General features: G+C 40.8%; 2 protein-coding genes and 1 long non-coding RNA gene across 12 annotated transcripts in view; 2 read left to right on the top strand and 1 right to left on the bottom strand.

The window, feature by feature from the left end:
- The window catches only part of LOC135896166 (uncharacterized), a 95,324-nt gene extending 73,971 nt beyond the window's left edge, over positions 1 to 21,353 (top strand). For all 4 annotated transcript variants that reach the window (XM_065424616.1, XM_065424756.2, XM_065424567.1 and 1 more), the window contains exons 26-33: positions 1,941 to 2,051; positions 3,494 to 3,755; positions 11,185 to 11,370; positions 12,006 to 12,724; positions 12,823 to 12,936; positions 13,601 to 13,763; positions 18,036 to 18,135; positions 21,027 to 21,353. In XM_065424616.1, coding sequence (XP_065280688.1) covers positions 1,941 to 2,051; positions 3,494 to 3,755; positions 11,185 to 11,370; positions 12,006 to 12,724; positions 12,823 to 12,936; positions 13,601 to 13,763; positions 18,036 to 18,135; positions 21,027 to 21,178 — 1,807 coding nt within the window. In that variant the 3' untranslated portion in view covers positions 21,179 to 21,353. The remainder of the gene's footprint in view (positions 1 to 1,940; positions 2,052 to 3,493; positions 3,756 to 11,184; positions 11,371 to 12,005; positions 12,725 to 12,822; positions 12,937 to 13,600; positions 13,764 to 18,035; positions 18,136 to 21,026) is intronic.
- LOC135896563 (uncharacterized) overlaps positions 1 to 26,801 on the bottom strand; it is a 94,927-nt gene extending 68,126 nt beyond the window's left edge. For all 6 annotated transcript variants that reach the window (XR_010562758.1, XR_010562776.1, XR_010562770.1 and 3 more), the window contains exons 1-2: positions 26,689 to 26,801; positions 22,298 to 22,392 (exon numbers count right to left, since the gene is read on the bottom strand). This is a non-coding gene — a long non-coding RNA (uncharacterized lncRNA). The remainder of the gene's footprint in view (positions 1 to 22,297; positions 22,393 to 26,688) is intronic.
- A 29-nt stretch (positions 26,802 to 26,830) lies between these two features.
- Positions 26,831 to 27,750, top strand: part of ssp3 (short spindle 3) — a 249,820-nt gene continuing 248,900 nt past the window's right edge. For both annotated transcript variants that reach the window (XM_065424845.1, XM_065424929.2), the window contains exon 1: positions 26,831 to 27,070. The gene's annotated coding sequence lies outside the window, so the exon portion shown is untranslated. The remainder of the gene's footprint in view (positions 27,071 to 27,750) is intronic.

The following is a 27,750-nucleotide window of genomic DNA, read 5'->3' as shown; positions in this document are numbered from 1 at the left end:
ACACAATAGGAAAACAACAAAACATGTCTCAGGCCGCTAGAGCACCACCAGAGGGGGTATTCTGTAAGTGTCCACCTAGTGGACATGTCCATTCATCTGCTACTGAAGTGCTGTACTGAAGTGCGAAGTGTGGCGCGGCTGCCTCACTAATCTGGAGATCATGAGAGGCAGTGCGAGGGTGACGCATGGGTCCGATTCACAGCAGTCGCTGCTGATTGACCTCCCAGACAACATGTGCTACCCTGGTGCCATCTCATAGCCATTGTTGCTGCTGATTGGCTGGGGACACCTGTCTCCTTCTAACGCATACCCCAGCCCGGCCAATCAGAACTTGAGCAGCAGACTAAATGGACTTGTCCACTACGTGGGCACTTGCAGAATACCACCCCAGCTCGATCACGTCGGTTTCTCGTGCCGCAACGGCCCGTGCAACGCTTTGCATTACATAGATGTCAACAGTAGTTGAGTCTATCAGATTTTTTAGTTCCTTCAGATCGTACGTTTTCCTGGTTAGTACATTTTTTCTTGTGGTTTGCTTCAAAATGTATGAGCGAGGTTCTACTGTATCTATCTCACATTGACATTTGTTGACAATACAGTAGTAAAAAAAAAAGTTCACTGACGATTACGGCACTCCATGTCAAATTTGAGCGCATTTCCATATATGTTTTCATTATGCGATATATTGGCTGATGCGGAAAATCACTCTTGTAGCACGTTGCAAATGGAGCGAAGTGTGGCGCGGCTGCCTCACTAATCTGGAGATCATGAGAGGCAGTGCGAGGGTGACGCATGGGTCCGATTCACAGCAGTCGCTGCTGATTGACCTCCCAGACAACATGTGCTACCCTGGTGCCATCTCATAGCCATTGTTGCTGCACTACGCTTTTCTCTCAGGCTTTTGCCATGCCCTCCTCCTTCGCTTTCCTCCTCGTGTATTTTGCATTTGAATTTGCAGTGTCTTTTGCAATGTTGCATTTGGGTCCTGGGAGCTAAACTACTTAGAACATTACTGCTGCATTATGCCAGACTGCTAGCCGAAGGTAATAGTCTCTTGAACATGTACTGCAAATGTTATGTTATCCACATCACATAGCCCACCCACCATGCACACAAATTACAAATTGCCGAGAATAAGAAGCCAACAAACACTGACACCAAGTACAACATATGGGAAATTACTTGTGCTTAATAAATTAGATAAAGAAACGATAAATTAATGGAAATGAAAGCGGATGAAAAAACAACTTGCTGCAGGTGGGGAACGACCCCACAATCTTCGCATGAAGAATGCTTGTTGGCTTCTTATGATATGACTAATAAAAATCAGGCCCCTCGGTTAACCCCCTTTCTTCCCATTTATACGCCAAAAATGTATCATAAAGAAAACTGTGTACATCAAACCAATATGCCAAAACTGGTTTTGGTCACAAGAACAATGTTGCATCTATTGTAATAGTTTGGCCTTTGCCAAAGCACTATGCAACATGCCATTTTTTTTTTATTAGCACAGCACACATTGCACGCACTACAGTGTGCCATTGTATCAGATATGAACACTATTACTATTTGAAGAAAAGGCAAGGAGGTCCATGCTTTCAGTGTTCCCATTTCAATTGTGCATTTCCATTTTTTTTTTCATTTGCTTAATATGTTACATGTAAGAAAACATTGGTTCAACATGTATTATAGGAGAACCAAGACTTTCAGAAGACTTAATTCTATGAATGCTTTATTTATGCAGCCATGGGCACACTTTAGGCAGGCCAAACAATATTCGAGTCTCCGAGAAGGACCAAACTTTCTACATCCTGACATCCACATAGTGTCACAGTACTCTTCAATAAACTCATATACAGTGGTGCCAGGTTAACTTCTGAGAAGGAAACTGTGTTTGCACCTAGTACAAGGACATCAATAGCTTTTTTGTCTCGTTGCAGTCTTGACGATCTTGAAAAGAACATTGAGAATGCTGTTCAACAACAAAAACTTGAAAAGCTAAAATCTGTGCATGTCGGAGCACTTTGCATTGCTCATTGCAGCAACAACAGGTAAGTGTCCACACTGACACTGACTTAAAATTCCTTACATCTCCTGCTTTATTTCATAAGACGGATTCTCTGTACATTATCATCAGCATCAGCCTATTTTTATTTACTGCATGATGAAGGCCTCTCCCTGCAATCTCCAATTCTACAAAAGCCAAATAGAGAGGCTGATTGTACTCTGCGGATTTCTCGATTACCTGATTAATGACATGGATGTGATCCATTGTAGAGTATCCCTTCCTGAAACCAACCTGTTCCCTTGGTTGACTAAAGTCCAGTGTTGCCCTCATTCTATGAAATTATCTTGGTGAATATTTTATATAATACTGGGAGTAAGCTAATGGGCCTATAATTTTTCAATTTTTTTAACGTCTCCTTTTTTGTGGATTAGTATATTGTTGGCATTCTTCCAGTTCTCTGGGACCCTTGAAATGAATAGACAGTTCGTATAAAGGGCCACCAGTTTTCAAGCATTATATCTCCTCCATCTTTGATTAAATCAACTGTTATTCCATCTTCTCCTGCCATTTTTTTCCGTTTCTTGTCCTGCAAGGCCCTTCTAACTTCATCGCTAGTTATAGAAGGAGTCTCTGTAATCTGTTCATTACTACTTCAAATGTAGGTATCGTGGCTGCTCTGAGTACTGTACAGGTCAGTATAGAATTGTTCTGCTGCTTTTAGTATACCTTCGAGTTGCTGATGATTATTACCTTGCTTATCTTTCTGTGCATACACCTTGGTTTGTCTTATGCCCGGTTTTCTTCTCACTGATTTCATGGTGCATCCATTCTTTACTACTTCCTCAGTCTTTCTCGCACTATAATTTCAAATATCCCTTATTTTCTCTTTGTTGACCAGTTTTCTCAGTTTCACAAATTTTATCTAATCTCTTGAGTTGAACACTTTCATTCTTTGTTGTTTCTTAGGTCCTTCGTTACTCGGGAGAGCTTACTTACTGGTTACCTTGGTGCCTTACCTCGCACTTCACAATTGTTGCTTCTGAAGCCAGCCTAGTTGCGGTTTCATTCATTACTTCTATGTCATCTTCATCTCTATGTTCTAAGGGTACATATTTGTTTTCAAGTACCAGTCTGAATTGGTCTGCTTTTACCCTTACTGCGTTCAGGTTGGCCTGTTTCTTCCTGATCAATTTTACTCTTCCTCTCTTCAAATTGAGGTGAATCCTAGACCTCACTAACCTATGATCACTGCATATTGCCCTACCTCATCATCATGATATTATAAATCTCATAAACATCTAAACATTTTATATAAAATGTATCTTCATGGTTGAATTATATACATGCAGATATCGTATATATAAAAATAGGTTGAAATAGATCCAAAACAACTTCATAGCATGTTCAAACGCTATAGATGTGACCATTATTGACAGTTTCACTATGCTGCTTTTGTTATACAAGATTCTTTTTTTTTTTTTTCAGCTGGTATCGTGGTGAAGTGCAAAATATCCTTAGTGACGAAGAAGTTGTAGTCTTTTTTCATGACTATGGAGACTCTGAAACTTGTCGTGTAAATGAGCTCCTAGAGCCACTTTCGTGGATGATGCTGCTGCCCTATCAGGCCCTTTTGTGCAGCTTGGCTGGAATTGGCCCCACCTCTCAGGAGTGGAGTCCAAAGGCCCAGTGTGTTCTTGAAGACTTCGGTTATGACAACAACAATTTCAACCGTGTTTTGTGTCTCGGAGTAAGTAACTTGCATAACTATGATGCCAAGTCCACCTGTAGTCTGTGACAAAATGTCTAGTTTTGCCAAAGATGCATCAAGGCTGTGATGTTCTGGAAGCCAAGAAAATCGCTTTTCAAGCAACCAGTGTGTGTTGTGAGCTTTCTTGCTTGTCGCCATACCAACTGAGCTAGGCTATTCGTGCGTTAAGTGCCCGAGCACAGCAGATCCACTATTGCTGAACAACTGGGACACCTTCACTTTATGCTAGTGGCATCTCAAAAGAAACTATGAAGTGCAAAGGGACAAAGACCAGGCAAATTTTTTTGGGAGGAGCCTCTTCTGCATTCTTAACATGTCACTGACTACAGAGTTAACAACACCATAAAAACAACATAAAAAGAAATTAAATTGTGTTCTTTTTTTTGTTTGTGTGCCGTAAACCACAATATGATTATGAGGCATGCCGTAGTGGGGAACTCAGGATTAATGTGGCCATCTGAGGTTTTTTAATGAGCACATATATATATGTATATATATAAGTACACCAGCATTTTTACATTCTGCACCATCAAAATGCAGCCATGCAGACAGGAGTGAACCTGCGACCTCAAGTTCTGCAGCGCAGTGCCATAGCCACTAAGCTGCTGGGGTGGGTAATAAAAAAATATTGCTTAATATGTTCAGGTATGTGAATGAGAACCCTCATACATATGGAATAAATATTTTTCTTATATCATTGACCAGGGGTGGGCCTACAGGGGGACTAAAGAGGGGAGCAACCCTTTGAGATTTCCTCCTGCGTTCCCTTATTGCCCCCCTTTTACCACCATAGAGCGCCCAGTGATAAAATGCCTTTTTGCACCCCCTAAGAAAATGAAAAATCATGCTCTGCCCCCCCTCCCCAACAAAAAGCCGGCGCTGCCCCTGCAATTGACTAATAGGATCTGTTCTATGTAGCCAAACCTTGTTATAACGAAACTGGTATAACAAAATGATGGATATAACAAAGTAAGTGAAATTTCCCTTGAAATCTCCGTAGAGATCTGTGTATTTAAAGCCTTGTTTTAACGAAGTAAAATTGTCTTGCCAGCAAATATAACAAATCAGATTTGTCGCCCTTACAAGCCTGATATCTCGCTTTCTGCGGAGCTCGGCACACGTTTGAAACAGAAGTTCAAAACTCCAGCAAGTCCGTGTTGAATACACCGTCAAGCAGCACGTCTTTCTCATCACTGAACGTAGGGGCGCGTAAGCAGCGGCCATCGCCATAACGCTTCTCTCTCTTATACTGCAGTGTTGCGCAGGCTGGTACAGTTAGGTGTGACCTCGGAGGTTGTTGAGCTAGGCCACACCTAGCTGCACCCAACCTATGGATGTAGCTAGGTGTGGACAGTGAGCTACTGCTTGTGCGTGGCAATGTCCACCTACTTCTCTCTCACACTGCGTCACATCGTGCAGATAGCATCGGCACTGGTGGAATTTTGGAGGCAATGAGTCGGTAAAGCTAAGCAAATGTAGTGAGGTTTGTTGGCTTTCTAATTTACACAGCAGAGTGACTTGACAGTGGGTGATCAGCCTGCATAAATTGCGTAGTCGGTGCACCATGTTGTACGCCAGGTGCTGCTCGACCACAATGGACTTTGTGTTGCAGTGTATGAGCCATTCCCTTCAATAGCATCATCACTTCACTGATATCACAATGCTGTAGAGGAGTGAAGTGGAAAGTGGAAGTGAAAGACCATCACATTGAAATAAAAGGCAGCTATCGTAAAAGCAGTTGTGTCATGTGCTAAGAAGTCGTGTGTTGTGCACACGAAAGTATCTTTTGTTGTTTTATTAAAATTAGAACCAAGTAGTGATTCCGTGGGCTGCAATGCTGTCTTCTGTGCAATTTCCGCACCATAAGGCACAAGTAAAAGGCAATAATGAATATAGTAACAAAGTAGTTTCGGCTTCCCATTCAATTTTGTTGAAATGAGGTTTTACTAAGGTTAATAAGTTTCCTCCACTGTTTCACATCCTCCTTCAAGCAGCTTCCTCTCTGAGGGGGCCCTTCGTAGCATATAAATCATGCAGTTTTTATACAGTTTAGTATAACAACTTCAAAAGCGACTCTTTTATTACCTGCAATGGAATAGCATATCTGGACTCCATTGCGCAGCAAAACTCTACAAAGATGTTATCTGTAGACAGAAATTGTTCCAGAGCACATTGAATAGATGAAGAGACATGTTCTCGAAAGCGAGTACAGTGTGCATCTCGTGCAACTTACATGCCACATATAACCAGCAGATTGAGTGATGAAGGGCTGTTTTTTTGCATAAATACATTACGTAACCTCAAAATGCCATATATTTAAAGGCAAAATGAGGCAGGAGGATTTCTTTTTTTCCTGCCCCCCTTTCGTGTTGCATATAGAAGCAGGCAAGATGCAGGCACAGCTGGGACACTTGTTCTTTGTCATTCTTTTTTAAAGCCAATTACAGTACGTTTATTCTTTGCTTTTAAGTTTGTCATATAGTATGCATTTGTACAATACATGTATATTTGCCAGGTTTTGGCCAATGGTTGAACAGGTTGAGAATAGTGGCCATTCTATTCTTCTTTTTCTTGCATAATGTGTTCTGAGCAAGTGGGGGGCTGTGACGTGCGTCAGCTAAGATACAACTAACTACAACATGTGTTACTAAGCATGTGCTCTGGCATGCTGACCCACCGTGGTGGCTCAGTGACTGTTGCACTGTATTTCTGAGCGTGAGGTCACAGGCTCAATTCCCAGGCACGACAACCATATTTCACTATGGCGAAATGCCAAAACGTTCATGTACAATGCATACATGTTCACAAAACCTCCAAGGTAGTGAAAATTCAATCTGAGCCTTCCACTACAGCATCCAAAACGCCAAAACGTTCTTGTTAATAGCGCAATGTGCAGCTTCAGGACATTACACCCCACAATTTAGCCTTTTTTTCTCAAACTGGCCGAATCTCATCATTGGTATGAGATTAAGGGGTGTGGGGGTGGGGGCAGGGGATCTGTGAGGTAAAGTGAGAAGATTGCATAGCAGCCAAGGCAAGCAGAGAGGTACAGTAATAAGTGCACATTTACTGAACTGCTCTATGATCCATCTGTAATTGTCTGTGGCGTATGCAGTTGCATGCTTATTCGTTTAACTGTTTAGCTTGCCATATTCTGTTGAGTGATGGAGACTGCTGCTGTGAGATAGGTATAGAGGTAGCCTACTGCATAGTGGTAAAAAAAGTTGTCAAGTTTTGTGTTTTGTCTTCTTTCTTTCCTTGTTCTGTATTTTTTATTCAAATTTCAAATAATTTTAGCTTCCAGGGCTCATATCTATTTATTTGGCAAGTTAGTGTCGCACGTCACCCTTGTCTCCTTGTGGGGACACAGGAAGAGAATCCATTCCCAGAATGATGTGCTCAACACAAAGCTTCCCCTTATGAGCTTTCATCTAAATACATGGGAATGGAGAAATTGTATTTCTCAACATCTACTGCACTGATGTTTATGAAATTTGTTTCATTTAAAAGTAAGGGTTAATTTCCTCTGACTATAGTGAGTAGATTCTTTATTTAAGTGATCAGGCTTTTACAGAATTTTCGGAAATCACAAAATAAAAAAGAAACAGCAATACAATTTACAGCTTTGTAATTCAGCAATTAAAATATGATACCAGGATGCTGTAATCTGTGCACATCTTAAGTGGACTAAATTGATGTATTATAGACTGCTCTAAAAAGTCCACTGCGAGTAGGACTTTTATGAAACTAGCGTAAGCAATGTAACACTTTCGTGTAAGTTGTAAGCTTATATATCACAACTGTCCACTTCAAATGCTTTATCAGACACAGTTAACAGAACTGCGATACAGTTGACTTCTATTAATTTGACCCTTTTTTTGAGTTAGCAGTAACAGAGAAAATAGAGTAATTCCGGATCAAGCTACAGAACAGGTATTCGGCTCTAACTCAGGAAGAGGACCTTAGTGTTGAAGCAATGAACGACAATCTTACGGGCATCATTAAGGAGTGTGCAATAGAAGTCGGTGGTAACTTCGTTAGACAGAATACCGGTAAGCTATCGCAGTAGACGAAAGATCTGATTAAGAAACGCCAATGTATGAAAGCCTCTAACCCTACAACTAGAATAAAACTGGCAAAACCTTCCAAGTTAATTAAGAAGCGCAAGATAGCATGACATAATGAAGTATAATATGGTTAGAATTGAACATGCTCTCAGGAACGGAGGAAGCCTAAAAGCAGTGAAGAAGAAACTAGGAATAGGCAAGAATCAGATGCATGCGTTAAGAGACAAAGCCAGCAATATCATTACTAATATGGATAAGAAAGTTCAAGTGGCTGAGGAGTTCTATAGAGATTTATACAGTACCAGTGGCAAACACGACGATAATGGAAGAGGGAATAGTCTAGAGGAATTTGACATCTCACAAGTAACGCTGGAACAAGTGAAGAAAGCCTTGGGAGCTATGCAAAGGGGTAAGGCAGATTGGGAGGATCAGGTAACAGCAGATGGTGGGAATGCCAGCATAATCTTAATCTATAAGAAAGGGGACACCAAAGACTTGAAAAATTTTATACTGATCAGCTTACTGTCCGTTACCTACAAAGTATTTCCTAAGGTAACCGCAAATAGAATGAGGAGCACCTTACACTTTTGTCAACCAAAGGACCAGGCAGGATTTCGTAAAGGCTACTTCACAATAGACCATATTCACACTATCAATCAGGTCATAGAGAAATGTGGGGAATATAACCATCCCTTATGTATAGCTTTCATTGATTATTAGAAAGCGTTTGATTCAGTTGAAACCTCAACAGTCATGGAGGCATTAGGAATCAGGGTGTAGACGAGCCGTATGTAAAAATACTGAAAGATATCTATAGCGGCTCCACAGCCACCGTAGTCCTCCATAAAGAAAGCAACAAAATCCCAATGAAGAAAGGCGTCAGGCAGGGAGATACGATCTCTCCAATGCTATTTACAGCGTGTACCTGGATTGGGAAGAATTGGGGATAGAATTTAATGAAGAATACCTTTGTAACTTGCGATTCACTGATGATATTGCCTTGCTTAGTAACTCAGGGGACCAATTGCAATGCATGCTCACTGACCTGGAGAGGCAAAGCAGAAGGGTGGGCCAAAAAATTAATCTGCAGAAAACTAAAGTAATGTTTAACAGTCTTGTCAGAGAACAGCAGTTTACGATAGGTAGTGAGGCACTAGAAGTGGTAAGGGAATACATTTACTTAGGACAGGTAGTGACTGCAGATCCGGATCATCAGACTGAAATAATCAGAAGAATAAGAATGGGCTGGGGTGCGTTTGGCAGGCATTCTCAGATCATGAACAGCAGGTTGTCATTATCGCTCAAGAGAAAGGTGTATAACAGCTGTGTCTTACCAGTACTCACCTACGGGGCAGAAACCTGGAGGCTTACGAAAAGGGTTCTACTTAAATTGAGGATTGACGCAACGAGCTATGGAAAGAATAATGGTGGGTGTAACATTAAGGGATAAGAAGAGAGCAGAATGGTTGAGGGAACAAACGCGAGTTAATGGCACCTTAGTTGAAATCAAGAAAAAGAAGTGGGCATGGGCAGGGCATGTAATGCGGAGGGAAGATAACCGATGGTCATTAAGGGTTACGAACTGGATTCCAAGAGAAGGGAAGCATAGCAGGGGGCAGCAGAAAGTTAGGTGGACAGATGAGATTAAGAAGTTTGCAGGGACAACATGGCCACAATTAGCACATGACCGGGGTAGTTGGAGAAGTATGGGCGAGGCCTTTGCCCTGCAGTGGGCGTAGCCAGGCTGATGATGATGATGAATTGGACCCATGACGGAACCGACGAAATTGGTTTATTTGTCTGGCGGGTCGAAATAAATCACAGGCAGAAAAAAAAAAACGCCGAAACACACCGCCGATTCACTTGCCAGTGAATCATGATTCTGACACACCCCCAAATTGAATGCATACCCACTTTCTATGTGTTCAGTGTAGAAAACTGACATATAATGATGTTAGAGCTCCTAAACAAAGTAGAAATCTAATGTGCACCCAGTCTTTTAGCAAGAGAATTGTAGCATGCTTTTAATTCTGGCAATAAAAAAGACAAAACCATTACACTTTACCTTCACAGAGTAGAAATTTATTTCCAGCTAATCATCATAACTCTTAGACAGCACTTTATCAGTGTGTATGAACCACACCATGTGCTCCGTACAGTCTACTGCACATTTGATATTCTGAATTTATCAAATGACTCCCCAACATTCGCGAACAGGATGGTGGCACACACCTAACCACTTTGCTAGTTCAACCTTTGACATATGCGATTCTCCAAAGCACCAAAAACGTGTGATGCAGCTTGTTGCCACTAGCTTAGAAACTAAAATAACTTAAATGTTGATTGAGCTTTTGTACTTGAAGACTGAAAGTGGCGCGTCGTCATCACACTGCACAAGAAGTATATTTGTTGCCATCTTGTGACATGGCAATGGCAATGAAGCTGGCTATGGTGGCTCTGATGGTAGGCTGTTGCATGCACCTCGTATGTAGCTTTGGTTTTGTATCTGATTGCACTGCACAGGCCATTTCTGAACCGATTTTCTTAGCAGAAAAACCTTTTGAACTATTGAGATCTTCCTACTGCCGACCAAAAATGGGAGTTTTCGACAGGAGATAGTGTGTGTTTGATGTATGCGCTGTCTCCTAAGCTCTGCCAAGACAGACGCTGCAGTTAAAAGGGTCGCTATTGGAGCCCCCATTGGGGTCAGGCACATACATACTGACCAGTCAACTTCTAATTATTTGGCGAAGGCCAATTTTAGAATCAAAATAATGAAAGTTTGAGACTAAAGAACTGTATGGGCATCAGCTGGGACCTTTTGGTCAGGATCGAATTAACCAAAAAATGAAGTTAACCAAAGTCAAATTGATGGAAGTCTATGTATCTATTTTTGGTACAGAGTTACAGACACCCTAAACTCTGTGCTTCAATTTTTTCAACTTCTACTGTTTTTCAATCTTTGTAAAACATTCGAGACCCTAAAAAAAATCTGATGCCTGCAGTTGGCAGAATTCAGTCTTCCCCCTTAAATGCAATGAATTTCATTCAAAGTGGATCATTGGTTGTCTAATAGAGCATTTCTGCATTTTACAAGTGTTTGAACAGTGAAATTAAAGTTGGCTTCAAGGTAAAGCTTCTTCTTAAACAAGCAGGGCAGGTGCTACCAACATTTAGTGATGGGTTTGCCTGCAGCAGCAAACCATATATTCATGCGCTTGTGAGAAGGGATGTCTGTCAATCACTCTTCTTTTCTTTTTCTCTCTGTTTTCTTTTTATGTAGCTTGTGTTCTGACAGACAACTTCCACATTCTCTCATCTTTTTTTTTTTTTTTTTCCAGGTTGCAAGAAAAATCGCTGGAGATCGGCCGGGGACTAGCAGTTACGAGGTCTTCTTGTTCGACAATTGCAGCTCAGGGCGAATTAGTGCAAGTGATTTGCTGATTATGCAAAAGCTTGCTGTCCCAACTGAGCTGCCTCAGCTCAACTTTGATATCAGCCTTCCACATGAGTCTGCAGTTCGGAAGGTATGAAGTCATCCTGAGTAAGCCAAGTAGAACAATGTCACCCACCTGTATTAGCACTGCGTAGGGGCTACATTAACCCTGGTTTAATGTCATGTATACTGAATTCCAATGTATTTAATTACTCCCATCTCTTTTTTTCTTTTTGTGTGCACATGATTATGTATTTATTGATATAATCCTTTTCTTTTCGCACTTTTTCCTCATGTGGCACTTGTTCCAAATTAAAGCCCATATATCATCATCACTATCATTTTTTTCCTATTTTATTTATGTTTATTTTATTGCAACTTTCTTCTCCCATATCTCTTCTTTAGCCTGTATATTTATCATGGCCACTGGGAAGTGAGACAGTTACGATGCTTACAGATCTTCATTACCTTCCTCCTTTTGTCCTTAACAAACATATTACTACTGTTAGACTCTTACTCGTAATGCACACCTGATATCGTAGCCTGAAAAAAAGTCACATGCCAAATTTGTGTGTAAATTTACTTTTCGTTAAAGTTACGATTGCATTCAGATTATTATTGCTGATGACAAATTTGCATGGCACAACATTAATTTTTGAGCAGCCAGTATCCCCAATTTATTTGCTTGACGGTAATTATGCTTGTCTGCTCCTTCTGCTACAACAGGACGAGGCTTTGCCACAAAGTGAATCAGATGACGACGATGAGTGGGTGACATCTGACTGCAAAAGAAGGCTGGGAGAACATCTGTTCACTGTATCGGCTAAAGATTGTGACCAGGTTCTGGCACCAGTAGCTAATGAGCAAGAAACAGATTGTCATGGCAACTACATGGCAGCTGCTGATCTTTTAGTGCAAGATCCAAGCCATGATAGCCACACATTGCAGCATATAGATGGTGTGTGTCCTTCCAAAGCCATACCAGCAGTTTCAGCAGTTTCAGAAGCTTGTGATGAGATTGTATCGGGGCATGAGAATAGTGAGTGCCTGTCCAAAGCCATCCCACCGGCATCTACACAAGGTCGTGATGGCAGTGCCTTTGAGAATGGAGAGTGTGTGTGCCTGTCCGAAACCACATCAGCAGCTGCTCAGCTCATTGACCACCCAGAACTTGGTGGCAGCGCTTTGAGCCTGTGCCTGCCTACTTTAACCTCAGCTGCGAATGATCAGCCAGAATGGCCCCATCGTCTTGACGATGTACTGAAGCAAAGGGACAGTACTTGCCTCTGCAGTGCCAGAAGTACAGACACGGTGCCGCCAAAGTTACACAAGCGCATTGACAAGAAGAATGTGGCAAAAAAGAAGAAGGCTACCAAAATGAGCTGGCAAGATGCCTTGAAAGCTGGCCTCCAAACTCTGGATTCCCAGTTCAAAACAGTATCCAGGTACAATTTGCTACAATTTGAGCTTGAGTCACTGCAACTACCGGTTTTCATAACAAGCAAGTTTCCCTTGACTTTCTTTTTTCTTTCTTTTTCCTTAGCTATCAGCCAACTGTGCTATGGTGGCAAGATCGTAATTTCGTGCATGTGGACATCCCTGTCATGAATGTAACAGATTACAAGCTGAACTTGACTGCAACTACACTGTGCCTCAGGTCAGCCTTTCCTGTTATTGACTTGGCCCTCAATCTCAGTGCTACCATGTCCGTAGACCTAATTGAATTTTAGTGCTTGTCTAGGGATAAACGTAAAGTGTGAGAAACTAGAGAACATTTAATCATTATTGTTAGAAGTCACTGATATAACATTGTTTTAAGCTGTTTTATGTTTAAAATGCTGTAACATTGCTATGACCTGACAGTTTAGACCTGATCTGTCTCTGCAGGTTCTGCCTGAAGCAATTTGAGCTTTATATTAAAGCCACAGGTCAGGTCATTGCATAATTTCCTTTAGGCAATGAGCAGATGACACTGTAGAAACCATCAACATGAAGTTGCCAAGAAACAGGTTTTGTTTACACCATGGCAGCTTGGGGGCTAATTGATACATACCTGACAGGGGAACAATGTGAAAAGACGAAGAACAAGAAGCAGAACAGACACCAGTGCTGGTAGGTGTTCTGTTCCCCTTCTTGTCCTTCGTCTTTTGAGGTTTTGTTCAGTCTCTCGCCAGCTCACTTTACACTGTTTATGTGCATTTAAAGCTTGGTTTTCTTTGTAAGCTTATTAAAGGTGTCACAGGGCCTTTAATTCATGAGTACATGTTTTGGTGTAGAGTGGAAAGGTGAGAGTTTTACGGCTGTTTTTGTCATGGAAACAGGATTACAACGACAGAGCGTGATTTTTTGGTTCACGAAAAGCTGTTTGCTGCAATTGAACCTTCGCAAACAAGCCTAACGAAGAAGGAGAAATCCCTGACTGTTAACCTAAAGAAAGCAAAGGCCGAGTTGAAATGGAAATTTCTGACAAGACACAAGCGAAAGGTACGCCTTTTTTAATTTTGTCAATTGTTGTTGGCTCTGATTTCTATTTACAAACATATTTTTTCTTGTCTTTCTTTTTTGGCATGCTGACAAGTCATCAGCAATTTCTGTTTATATAGTTGGCTCATATCCAATGTCGGAAAGGAGAGAAAATGGAATATTTCAGAAACCTGACTTCTGACCACATATTAAACATAATATGTTTAAAATTAACCATCATATTATGATGGTTATAGGAGGAAAGTTCATTGAGCGCTGCATGTTTCTAGCAACTTGCAAAGCAGTCTAAACTTAAAAAGTTGTTTTCATATTGTCTAGTAACCTCTTCTGGCCTAGTTAATTTTGTGATCTTTTTTTGTCTGGAGAAGCATGCCGGATATCATATTGACCGCAAATAACGATGGGGACAGCGGAAGAGAATACAAAAACAACATGGGTCCCCATCTTTATTTGTGGTCAATATGATATGCAGTAAACACCAACTAGGCCAAACTGAAGTTCTTCTGAAGCATGCTGGAATTGCAGATACAATTGTGCATTTAAGTAGTACTGCCAATGACTACATAAACACATATAGATCAGGAAAAAACAACATCATTTATGCTTTTCAAAGCTGTCTTTAGCACACTGTATGGGTGCTTTATTTATTATTACAATTGAATTATTATTTTTATTACTACAACTGTTAAATAACTGACAATGTACTATTAATGTAATAAATTGAGTACAGTGCGACAAATTTGCCTAATTTTTGCTGTAAGCATATTGTTGTGTTTCTTTTTCACAGCATACAGGACAGCGCATTTTATAGGGATAGATTTTCATGTTCAGTTGCAGGACAAGGCCACTACAACCGAAACAAACACTTGAAATGATGATTAGGCTCTCAATAGGAGTGTTCGATTAGTGAAATTTTCTGATCAGGTCAAATATGAATATTCAAGATAAGTGGGCCTTCACACCGAAACGAGTACCTCATATTTTTCTACTCTAAATAAACTATGGAAGAAAGGTTGTGCAGAGATGTAGAAAACGTTGAAATGGAATCATATCTGGTACCCCATGGCTATTGCAGTATTGGAACAAAGGTGCGCTATGCCTCCAGGTGCTTACAATGTTTGTTGAAGGAACGAAGTGTACTACTACAGTGTTGCACACCTGTTTGCAGGAATGCAAACGTGATGGCAGTGACCAAGTAAAAAAATATTTTGTCTAAATTGGGCCAAAAGACTCATAGGCTGCCCAAATGAAAAACCAAAAATGAGTATGCTAGAATTAAATACTTCATGCGTTTGCTCAGAAACTGCTTGCTGCCTCTGTGCTGTAGCTGCGATTCTCATGTAACAGAATCATTCACAACACTCACTACTAGCACCTGTCTTGCTTTGTGTAGAATCGAATAAAGTGCTGCTATCATTTATGCTTGAATGGAAATGGATATTCGGCAACTTCAAATAAGGACTTCTTGAACCAAGTACAAATCAAATATACAGGGTGTCTGCCACCCGGGGAAACCTGGAATTCTCAGAGATTTTGGATAGTCTGGAAAAACTCGGGGAAAGCTCAGGGAATTTGTGCTTCAATCAGAATTAGCTGTCATTTTTCTGAAAGGGAATGAAAGTTGCCCTACTGCTGGCTCGAGTAGAAGAGAGGAATCGTAACGGTCTTTGACGCCGTGTCGTCGGCTGGAGGAGTTGCCAGTGTACAGTCAACGACCGATTTTCTTGACGCCCGATTTTTGTGAAATGCCCGATAATGCAGACGGCTTCGCGGCACCCCCACATGCTCCATAGAGTCAATGTGTAAGAACATTTGTAATTTCAGCCGCAAGAACCCCTCGCTGTCCGATTTTCCGGGCTTTCTACCGCGACCGTAGATCCGAAACGGCATTAATCAAAGCCAGCACCACCATCTTGATTATCTCGCCGCCTCGAACCAGCACTTTCGCACGCAGATCCGTTGGCAGAAGTAGCCACCACCGCGGCAACGCCAGGCTTAGCTGCGTCGACGTTCGTTATTAAGGTTCATGCCATTCGGTGCCATGTTTTTCATTGAAAGCATCCGCCGCTGTCAGTAATGGCACCGACTCCGCCTCTGTAAGCCTCGCGATTGGCTTTGAAGCTTAGAAAACATGACGCGTTGGATAATGCCGGTTCCCGAAAGGCAGCTTCGCCTTAGCAAAGTGATGTTACGCGGTGAAGCATACGTCACGTATTGCGGTGAAGCTTAACAAGTGTGGGAAGGGGCAATTGTCACGGGACACAGTACGTGTTCCATATTCATACACGCATGCACCCGCCGTCTCCTGTCACAGTACGAGCACCGATACGCCTAATAAGTGTACTGGCTGGCTTTCAGAGCTTTTTCAGACGTGCCTGTGAGGATTTGAGCCCTTAAGGGCAGTAAAATATATGCATTCATTTTTTTCGGACTGCCCAATTTGATTTCTTGGACGTTTCCGTGGCCCCTAGGGAGTACGAAAAATCGGATGTTGACTGTACAACTGACCAAGAGGATGCTTCAAATGGTCCGTGGGGTGAACGCACGGCGGAATGAGCACAGGAACAGAAATGACCGACGCATTGCGGAATGATTGGGAAAGGAAGAGTGTCACCTCTTCTTTGGAGGAGCTGGAGCTCAAAAAGCAAAGTGTTGGCTGACGCAAAGATGCAGGTGACCCTCATAAACCAAAATAAACTTTTGAAAGCAGTGAAACACAAAACGGAGCCATTGTGCAAGGGCTAAGAATATGTGAGGACAGTTCAGGTTTACTTTCCAACAACTGATAAAATCTCACTTGTGATAAAGTTTGCGCCTATACCAATGATCTTGCTGTCACTTGGTAGAAATAGCTCATATTAAAAAATATTTGCTTCTTTATGCATCTCTTTTTATTCGTATTTGAAAATGTTTGACTTGATTTACAATGGGCTTGATCATTTTTTTTTTTCCGAAGATATCTTATTTGCTGTGTATTTTACTATTCCCTACCTTCAGTTTTCTATTTTGAATAAGATAAACACTACTCCTTACTATTCAAACTGAATTAAGTTTTTAAATTTTTTTAGAATGCTTACTTAATTGAGAGTGACAGCATCAGGCAATGTGGTGTTAACCTGTCTTGACATATTGTCTTGACAAGTTCTGTGTCGCTCAGAGAAAACCTGGAAAACTCAGGGAATTTGAAAATGTCAAATTCGTAGACACCCTGATATAGTAACAAGGACTATTTTATTCATATTTAGAATTTCAAATATCAATGCACCTTTATTTACAGCTTAATTATGATCTGTGAATGCTACTTCAGTGTACGAAGGAATAACCCTTTTAAAGGAGGCAAATACTAAGTCGATGTGGACTGTTTAAATAGCATTCCAGAAACCTTGCAATGCTTGTTTCGTGCCAAGAAAATACTTAGTTTACGAAAAAATTGTATCTGAAGGGTCTGAATACCTTCATCGCAATTCAAACCTCCCGTAATCCCACCGGGAGAGTGGTGACGTTGCATATGCCATCACCATCCTTTGCTGCCTTCGATGAGTAAAGCGGTGCCCGACAGATGGTGGTACCGAGCCAAGACAGAGTGGAGGGTTCGCCGCTGCAGCTGCCCTTTGGTCAAGTGGCGACCGTTCGGGCATCCCACAAGGAAGCTTAATTCTCTGTTACTTGCAGTCTGTGTGAGTTTCGCAAGTCAGCAAAGCCAGCGCAGCGCTACACGACAACTATTGAAACGCGAAAGCGTGGGCGGCGTGGAGTCGAGCGAAAACGAAACCTTTCGACCGCTCATGTCGTTATCAGGGTTATTTAAATGAGTTCTTTTTTCTAAAAGCGAAATAGAACTGGGCAAGTAGCATTTTATTTCGTCTTATGATACAATACAAAGATGTTTTGTGCTACGAGTAGTTGAGTACTAGTGACAGAATTTAACTGAGGAGTGCTGTCGTCATTGGGCAAGTACTTGAATGGCCCGGGGGAGCCTCTAATCATGTCCTGCATTTACCTCCATTTCTTGATAATTCAGGCTGTGTTCGCGATAATATTGATGCCTTAGAGATACTCAAGGACTAATCTATCACTTTAGCTTGACTTAATATTTGCCTTTAGTTTCCCTTTAACCAAAGTAATAAATCACAACAGTTGATGCAAATTTATTTTATATTTCTTGAGGTTATTTATGTGGGTAAGTACTAAGACCACCTATGAGCTGTCCTTAAATCAGACTGAGGTGAGCTCAATTTGTGGGGCAATAATTACATGTGATCCTGGTTGCAGATGCCGCATATTCGCTATAGTCTGGACCATGTTGGAATGAGTGACAGTGATGATGACATTATTATTGCGTCCAAAGCTTGGAAAGACCCATCATTCACAGGTTTGTCTTTGCACGCTGTATTTAGAGCATGTTTGCTTTGATGCCGGCTGAAAGCAAATCGGGACCCTTGTGATTATGTGGCTGGCATATATACTTTATGCCTCCTTGCACCAAGCGAATGAGAGCGAAAAATTGCTGCATTGCTATGTCATCCAACTAAATTAGAAATTATTTCCATTAGGCCAAATCTGGAGCAATATCCAGTAATTGCAATAACAAGTCAACCTGATGTCAGCAATTAACTCACCTTCTTGCCTTCTTGCAGTTCGCAGTGTGCTCAGAAACCTGTTTTGCATAATTTAAACAGCTGCCTAGTTGCATCCAGTGTTGCCATTTTAGTGATTTTGTTGCTAAGTTTAGTGGCTTTGTTATTTGCTTCATAACAGATTTTTCTATTAGCGAGCAGCTACTTCTTTTTAGCAACATGAGAGAAAAAATTGTGACAGTTTAGTCACTTGGAAGCTAGGAATATTGCTTCGAAAATGGCTTTTTTGAATGCACTTATATTATGAAAAAGCTACATGCAAGTGGCTGAAATTAGCATGTCTGACATGTGGGCTTCTTGACTATCATAAGTGGTTGCCTTCACACTGGCAGTTTTCATATTGTGCTCATGCATCACAGCATGGTGGTCACAGTGCAGGCTCACAAAATGTGCTCATAAAATGTTGTTTTTTTTTATGCATTTTACAAAATTGATTTAAGAAGGTCTTAGTGCTACAGGTTGTGCAGTTTCACTAAATACGCTCGATTGGTGGTCGTGCACAAGTATAGAAGTAAGTTGATTTGCCAAAACCCTTTATAATAAATCTTTTGGTGATTTGGAATGCAGTGAGTGAATGATAAGACCTATTAACTGTGGAAAGGCGTAAATATTACAACGGCTAGGCTTGTTCATGCTAATCTGAATATGCCACTGCTGTTTTGTATGACTTTATTATCAATCAGTACTGCAGAGAGGTTTCACGTAGATTAAGAGGCAAAAGCAAAGCAATTTGACCTGTACAAAGGTCCTGTAATTGTCATTCCAGTGTGAAGTAGATGTGGCCAAGCATGCATTGCAGAATTTAGGTCTCTGTACTAGTGCTAATGACTAGAAAATTTGCAGCAGTAATGTAGACCAAGTGCCTTTTTGTGCTAGAAAATGGGGTTACTGGTGTTTCTTTATATTGGTCTGTGTTTGTAAGCTTACATTCTGAAGGTAAACACAGAATTGCTGTAATTGTCCGTTGTTATATAAATGTATTGGCAAAGTAAAGGTCGTTTACACCTGGTTGTTAAATTAACTGTTTATTGCTCACCTGCAAGGAAACTAGATGAACTTGAAACACTTTGTAGATGATTTATGCCATATTAGCTTATGTTACAGAGCTCCACAATGTCTGCATTACCTAAAGTTTAATCAACAGTTTTAGCAACAATTCTAGCGACATTGCAGCAAAATTTAGCGACATCCTATGGAAAAATTTGCCAACACTGGTTGCATCAGTTCGTGGTTCATACGAAAGACAATGAAAAGCTACTAGCTTTTCATTGTCCCAGGCTTTACATACATTCATCCTCTACCAACTTTCAGAATAATGATTGCTTGATTGTGCGTTTAACAGGTGGTGATAATTTGTGCTGTGGACTTGTATCTTCAAAAGTTCCCAGGCTACAGCATGTGCAAACACATTGACTTCGTGTCCTGCAGCAGTGCTTGTATCAGCTTCTAAGAGTTCCAAGGCTTGGAAGAGGGAAAGGGACACTATTTCTCACAGTTCACAGCTTCTGGGTGTCAAAATTGCTTCAGGAGCCCTGCTACTCATCTGCAAGTCATGTGTGCGCATGCTGTGGCCTGGGAACGTTTGACTAAAATTGTACTTGGTTAGCTTCTCATGTAATTGCCACATCACATGAATAAATGCTTAACCCGTAACTCATGTTGCAGGAGTATGGGTCAGTGCTAGGAAAGTTGAAGTCCGAACACTTGAAGTACCGTAATTTCTGTACTATAACTAGTGCTATTTTTTTCTCAAAAAAGAATTTTTGACGCTGCATTTTGTACAATGGTGCGACATATATGCCTAAAGCCATGCATGTTGGTGATAAATGTGGAATAAACGTTGGCTTTCTGCACCTAAGAGGAGTGCTTGTTGAAGCTTTTTTCTGCTAGAGTTCGCAGTTTGTGAAAATTTTGTTTACAGATATTTGATGCTCCGAAACGGTTAAGTATGGCATTTTGTGATAAGCGTACAATACAAGCATGCATAATTGTGTTTGATCACCCTAATTGAGTTAAAATAAGTGCATCTTATACACCGCTTCGACTTATATACCAATTTTTCCTTCAAAACTACCAAGAAGGGCTGGGTGCAACTTATACAAAGGTGCGACTTATAGTCCAGAAAACATGATACTTGCAGAGTTCAAAGCTCTTCAGGTCTCATTAGAACATGCATGTGGTGATAATGACGCTTATTGAAATATATGCATCGGATTTGCTGGCTGCCCAATTTAGATTTGCTTTAAGTCCTAAATGCCTTTCTTTAGGTACACTATTGTATTTTGAATTAGACTAATTGAACTTTAAGCATTTTACATCCACATTAAGCAGTTAAGTCAACCTAGCACATGCATTTCTGGGGACAGTGGAGATTGTGATGCCACATATAGTGATTGAATTCTCCTGAGAGTGTATGTGTGACTTCATGAGACAGCCTTTATTATTATTATTGCTGTTGTTATAATAATAATGGGAATACCATACGAAATTCACTATGGAGAGAGAGAGAAAGCTATTAGATGAAATGTTTGCCAAGGAGACATGTTATATTATGGGTAATATGTAGAGCAATAGACATTGGTAAGACCCCATCCTAAACTATGCTTTTTCCTCTTTCTGTTTTCAGTCTGTGAACGTCCTCGGAAGGTATTGCCTTTTGATCCAGTGGCCCACGAAGAAAGGACAATGGAAATTGAAGCTGCCAAGAACATGGATGATTTCTTTGAGGAGATGTACTGCAACTGCGATCCCAACAATATTTTTGAAGACCTCGACTAGGCAACGGCAAAGCATGCATGCTTACCCCTGGAAACTATCTCTGCAGCATGGTCTGTGCTGTGGCACAGGTCATACTTTTAAGCCTCATTTTAATATCTTTTATGTACACAAGAAATACATCTTGTGTTGCTGTTTGAATGCCGATTAGCTTAAATAAAAACACATTTCTTCCTTTCTGGTCATGTGACTACTTGGCAGAGCAGAAATACATTTTGTGCTGCTGTTTGCATGTCAATTTACGTAAAAACACATTTCTGCCTTTCTGGTAATGTGCATACTTGACAGAGTGCGAGTGAGGCTGTTTAGAAAGCAACGAAAGTTGAGCTAGCAGGTATGAATTCATTGCGACCTAGCAGAACAAGGAAACATGTACACGAGAGCGGGTACAAGGTGTGGGTAATCTGTAATGTACTTGATTCAGAATTTCTTTATAAATTCAATAGAAAGATGCCATAGCTGTAATGTGAAACTGGTTTCACACTAGCCAAACTGCTGTGTGACTCTACTTTGGCTTTTATCCATGAACTCCACATTCTAGTAAAAAAAAAAAGGCATTGAGCTCTGTAGACTGTACAACATTTTTAACAGATGACTGGCACTTTATTAGAGTAACCGAATGAATAGCAGGTGAAGTGAAGGAGATGTAGTCGCACATGGTAGGAAATAGAATGGAGTGATCAGATTAGAAAATGTGCAGGTCTAGGTTAGTTTATGCTGACTGTAAACAGGGGTATACTTGCAGCTTTTTGTAAGAGGCCTTTGCCTTGTAGTGATCTTAGATGACTATAATAGCTCTGTGTGATGGCTACCACTGAAAACAAACTGCAAATAGTGTAATTCCAATTAGTTTTGTACTGATATTGTGAAATATATTAAATGGATAGAAGGGATACATAAGCAGCTGGATAAGCTTACACTGTGGCAACTGCTTTGAAGAAGTACATGTGTGTATTGTACTACTGAAAATTGAAATGCCCTCAAATGCCTAATAATGCCACGCTGTTAACTGTCATACAAACTACTTCAAGAATTACTACAAAGATTTTTTTCTGTTTTGTATTATCAGTTTGCTATACTGCACGAAAGGTTTGGAGATAATTATATGAATTCAAAGCTTACCATGCTGTGGAAAGTCCAGGATGACAGCAGCTGTGAAAACATGGCACTCTGTATGGATGGAAGTCCGAAGGTCAAGGATGGCACTGATTGGAAACCTGCATACGTTCATTATGCTACTGATGCCTCCATCCAGTAGTGGAGCATTTCAGAGTGGGATGTGCTTCAAGGGCTCCAGTACAGATATCTGGGTGCGACGAATCCTCAGTAACGTAAAACCTTTCTAGACAGGTATGTAGGTAAGATGAACTGGGAGGTGTGGCTTTGATATGATCAGATTGTTGACTGCATTTCCAGGTTTTTACTGGAGTGCAAAGTCGAATTATACTAATTTAACATTATTGAGAAATAGAAAAATTTAATTTTGAAAACAAGCATTGTTCATTGCACTGAATGATGCCACTGCTGACCATGAGTCTCGTGTTCCTCTCCCTGCTGGCTTGTGCAGCTGTATGTTTGTTGGTGACACTAGCATTGTTTGTTAAAAAAAATTCACATCAAACGCACATGCTGTCGATGCATGCAATTTTGCTTACTTTCATACTATGCAATGTGTATTATCATGGAATGTTTAGGCTTATTCACGACAAAGGCCACAACTTTATTGTCATGCAATTTAATTTGAGGTTTATGCACTGCGTTGTTTACAAGCTGTGCAGAAATTCAAACCCCAAAATCAGGTGGATGCACAGTGTGAGATGTATACACACAAATGTTGCACAAGGACAAGGGTGATGTACAATGCTTTCTGAGGGAGGATTGGTGATGACAGGTGTATGCACAGAAAGATGCGGCACATATCAAGCAACATTTAGGGATTCTGTACCTCTTACGTCACAGTGAGACAAACCCATCCTGCAGGATTGGCCAAGAATGGGCACACCCCAGTGGCAAATACCAGATGGCTAAATCAAAGGAAATAAAATAAATCAAAGAATCTGTGAAATGCAATTCACTGTTCTGTTAACAAATTGGTGTGCTTGAGAGGTACCTGTGAGCCAACATCACATCTTCAGGTTTTTTATAGTAATTGTAGTGGGATATGCCCATTCTGTAGGGCTAACCAAGAACAAGCACACCCAGTTCCTCATACTGAGTGGCTAGCTTCATTTACTCAGTGGAAAGCTTCATTTAGGAGATGAAAACAATCATTTTATTTGAAAAGTGTCTAAGGGTTTTTGTGATATTACTGTGTCAAGAAAAAAAATAAAGGCACTGTACTGTGCTCTGGTTCTAACATTGTAGCTTCTTTTATGCAGTGTTATGTTCGTGTACAAAAAGATTCCCAGTTCTCCTGCATAGTCCTTGCATTCAAAATAGCACTGGAGACTTTCAACTACATCCCTTGCCATCTGGTCCCATTCATTAAAGCACATTGAAACAGTAGTATCGATATCTTCGTCAATAGGATCATAGTCTTCATGACGAACTTCACCAATAATGTTTTTAACTGTGTCTTCAGAGCAGGTAACAAAGACATCATTGGAGCTCTTGTTCCTTGTGGTGTGAATGAATAGTATCAGCCTGACTGAAAAATCCTACTTGTACTACATATAGTGCTCTCTTACTCCTCTGGGACCATTCCTTGCCTATGAATGTGTTCAATCATGATGGAAACGCCGTTGGAACATCAAAATAATTAATTTTCATTAACTTTCCTGCAACTTCCTAAAGGATTGTTTTTTTTTTACTATACATATAGCCTCACTATTTGACATGTTTGTAGGACTTTTTCCATTCCATATGCTGATGAGGTAAATGATAGATTTGGTTAAAGTTTCATTCAACCAAAATTCACGAAAAGATGGATTCTATTTAACCCAAGTTTGTTAATATTGTGCCTATGAGTGGCCAACTGAAAGTGATACCATTTGTTCCATCTATTCTGTATTTCAGTTTAAGCGAGTTCATTTATGTGGAGTCCACATAACTTTACATGTCTGCCATCAAGACCAGAAAAACCGCGAAAACCAGAGTGTACCACATTGCCGATGATTCAGACCTAGCAGTCATTAAATAATCAGCATTAATCTTACGCCTCCCTTAACCCATTTCTTCCATCATGGTATCATATTACACAATGAGCGAGTTAAATGACTTCCTTCAGAATAGTAATCACACTCTTATTCATTTCAATGCGCGCAGCCTCCGCAAACACCACAGTGATATTTCTAGAATCTGCTTTCAACTCTTTCATTCACGTTTTCAATCATTGCCGTCTCAGAGACCTGGCTTAGTGAAGTTGATAAAAACTTGTACTGTTTCCCTTCTTATATATCAGAGTATACCCACAGGCAGTCCAGTAACTATGGTGGAGCGGCTGTCTATATCTCGTCTGGAATCCCGTACAAACGAAGACTCGACCTCACATTAAATATTCAAAACTGCGAATCAGTTTGGTTGGAATTCAATCCTAACTTTCCTCTCGCGAACATAAGTTTAATGGAGTCATCCTTGAGCTCTGTCAGTTATTTGTCTTGTTTTCAGGGTTTTGGTTACAAATGTCTTAGCAATGTTCTGACTTGTTCAGTTCGTGGGCATTCTAGCACTCTAATCGACCATGCATTGTCTAATCTTTTGAATTCACCTGATGCAGGAGTACTTGAAACTGACATTACTGACCCCTTTTTCTGTGCACTACATCTGCACACTATTCCTATTCCAATTCTTACACTAAACTTGTTTTTGATAAAAAATTGTTCTCAGAAGCTGTATCTCACACTGACTGGTCTTTCGCTCTTGACACCAATGATCCGCAGGTAGCCTTCTCGCGATTTCTAACAAAGTTGTTATCACACTATCATACCTACTCTCAGATAAGCAAATGGAAAAAGAAAGTAGCTTCACCTCAGAATTCATGGGTCACCGATAGTTTGCTAAAGGCCATGCACACACGAGAAAAACCTTTATAAAGAAGCAAAAAGACAACCATTCAATATAAACCTACATGCACGGTGCAAAAAATCCTGCAACACACTCTCTTCATGGCTTAAAAAAGCTAAAACCAAATATTATGAAGAAAAAAAATGGCAAATAGTGAACTCATTTTTGAATGGGAAGCAAGGAGCTGGTAGCATAGCTAAAATAACCCATGATGGTAATACTTATTTATAACCACTTATGATTGCAGATGCTTTCGGTGATTTCTTTTTTCCTAATATCTCCACTCTAGCTGAACAGAACTTATATGCATCAAAGCGCCTTCCACAATCATTTTATATGTCTCCAGCCACTCCTGATGAGGTGGTATCAGTAATCAACAATTGAAAACTGACTAGTGCTGGACTAGACAACATTCATCCTGGTCATGTTAAATTAATTTCTAAATCAATATTATTTGTACTGTCTGAAATTATTAACCTCATGTTTCAAACAGGGGCCTTTCCTTGCAAGCTTAAATGTAGTAGGGTTACTCCAGTTTTTAAAAAAGGCGATCGCTCCTTACTATTTAATTATAGGCCAATCTGTGTTTTACCCTTTTTTAGCAAGGTCATCAAGAAAATAATATCTGCCAGGCCAAGTTCCTGGATTGTTTGAAATGTGCGTTGGGCGGTCGTATATTGTCTTGCAAAAAGATCACACCCTTTGCAATCAAACCCGGACGTTTCTTCCGTAAACTCTTGTGTATATCACGCAGAACACGGCATTGATTGATAGCGACCGACCCAACAGCATCCATGCCAAACCCAGGAAAGTGGGCAAAGAATGCTTCACTTTAATTAATAACAATTCAGCATAGTCATTTGTGATGCCATCTATTGCTAAGGAAAATCAGTGCACTTAAGTAGGAATAGGTTGTCATTCACAATGTGCAACATTTTGTAGATTTCGTTATTCAATATCCAATAAATCCGCTGGAATGTTATTTCAGCCGCTAGAACTATCATATAGTAAGGTTCCCACTAACGATCGCGGGTCCTTTCCCACACCTCGCATCGTCGCTATTTATTTTATACGAAAATTGGATGATTTGAATAAATTTTGCATGGCTTATGAGTTTGAGTTCCAGGGCGAGTAGGAGGCAGATGCCACTGCGAGATGCGCCGATCACACAGTGGTTTTTACAGAAGCTGCAGTGAGTGGGACCGTACAGTCAAACTATGAACTGGGGAAAGGATTCCCGCAGCCGTCTATATACGGCAGCCAGCGCGGCACGGGTACTTTTGCATTGTACTGCATTGAAAAAAAATATACAAATTCGTTAGTCCGCTAACCAATTCACATGACCAAGGTTAGTCGTGGTCGTCGTTAGACACAAGCACACATCAATCCACGGATGCATGTCTATGTTTAGGCCATGTAAACGCTAGCGTGGAACTGGGTACAACCCAAGAATGAAAAGCAAGCTCCTCTATGATCTCAACGAAGTAAGGTAAACAAACTTCACGGCTTACGAAGCATGTGGACCTGGTGACGTTAAACCACAGAACACCTACAACGTTGAACCCGTGGTTGAATTAGGCGGCATAGCAACCACAGCTACCGGTGGCTATTCGAAAACGTGAAGCCGCATCCCTATCCGTATCCGGCCGCTCCGGCGTTCCCTACAGCTGAAAATGATTGCCTGTTGACGATTTGTTTGGGTTATTTGGATGGGCCTTACAAAGTTACTAGGCGTTGATAGAGATGTTCTTCAGGTACATAACTTATTAGTCGCAACCGGTCGGGGCCATTTTAATATTTTTGAAAGACTGAAACAATTGGCCCCTTTGACAAAGTGTTAACGTCCAGGCGCAGGTGCGAACAGGCGCCGAGCCTGAAGGCTGCGCTAAGCTTGTAAGTATGCGCCGTAAACAGTGCTTATTTCGTGCTCGCTTCGCGTCAGTGCTATTGAATGCCGTAGACAGCTTTACAAACTATTTCAGCTGGAGCGCGCTGTGCTTCAAGTGCCATTTTACAGTGCGTAGGCAGAGTTACCCTTAAAAGGTCTGACGCGCGATGTCTTTTGAAGCAGCATCTACACATTTCATTCGCTTCTGCGAACTTTTCCATGTTTGCATGCCATCATATTTGTAACGTATGGCGGAAGATGCCTAAACATGAAAGTGAATGTGCCTGGTTTATAACGCGAGAAACGTAGCAAGCATAGTTTAAGACTCGGGAAGCAACGCTTCCACCAGTTTCCGTTTCGTGTGGAAAAGTGGAATTGGAGTTAAAAGTTACCTTGAGTAAATGATTCTATGCATTTAGGTGCAGTATTATTCCATAATGCGCTGCACTTCTTGCTTAACGTTCTCTTGTAAAAAATTTACATGTATACATATTATTTATCGGCACAAAAAACGCACCGAAAGCAGCATTTTGTGCTGTTTCGCTTTACAGGCGTTTATAGTGATGCGTGCGCAAAATTTGCAATAACTATTGTATATGTCTTGACTAAAGCACACAAGATACCATCCTCGGCATAATAATATCATTGTCAGTTTATGTTGCCTCTGGTTATTCGCATTTACTGT

Source organism: Dermacentor albipictus, chromosome 1 (genome assembly GCF_038994185.2).
Source record: "Dermacentor albipictus isolate Rhodes 1998 colony chromosome 1, USDA_Dalb.pri_finalv2, whole genome shotgun sequence".
In the NCBI taxonomy this organism is placed as follows: domain Eukaryota; kingdom Metazoa; phylum Arthropoda; class Arachnida; order Ixodida; family Ixodidae; genus Dermacentor; species Dermacentor albipictus.
Note: the sequence above shows the minus strand (reverse complement) of the source record. Positions and strands in the feature narration are given on the sequence as shown.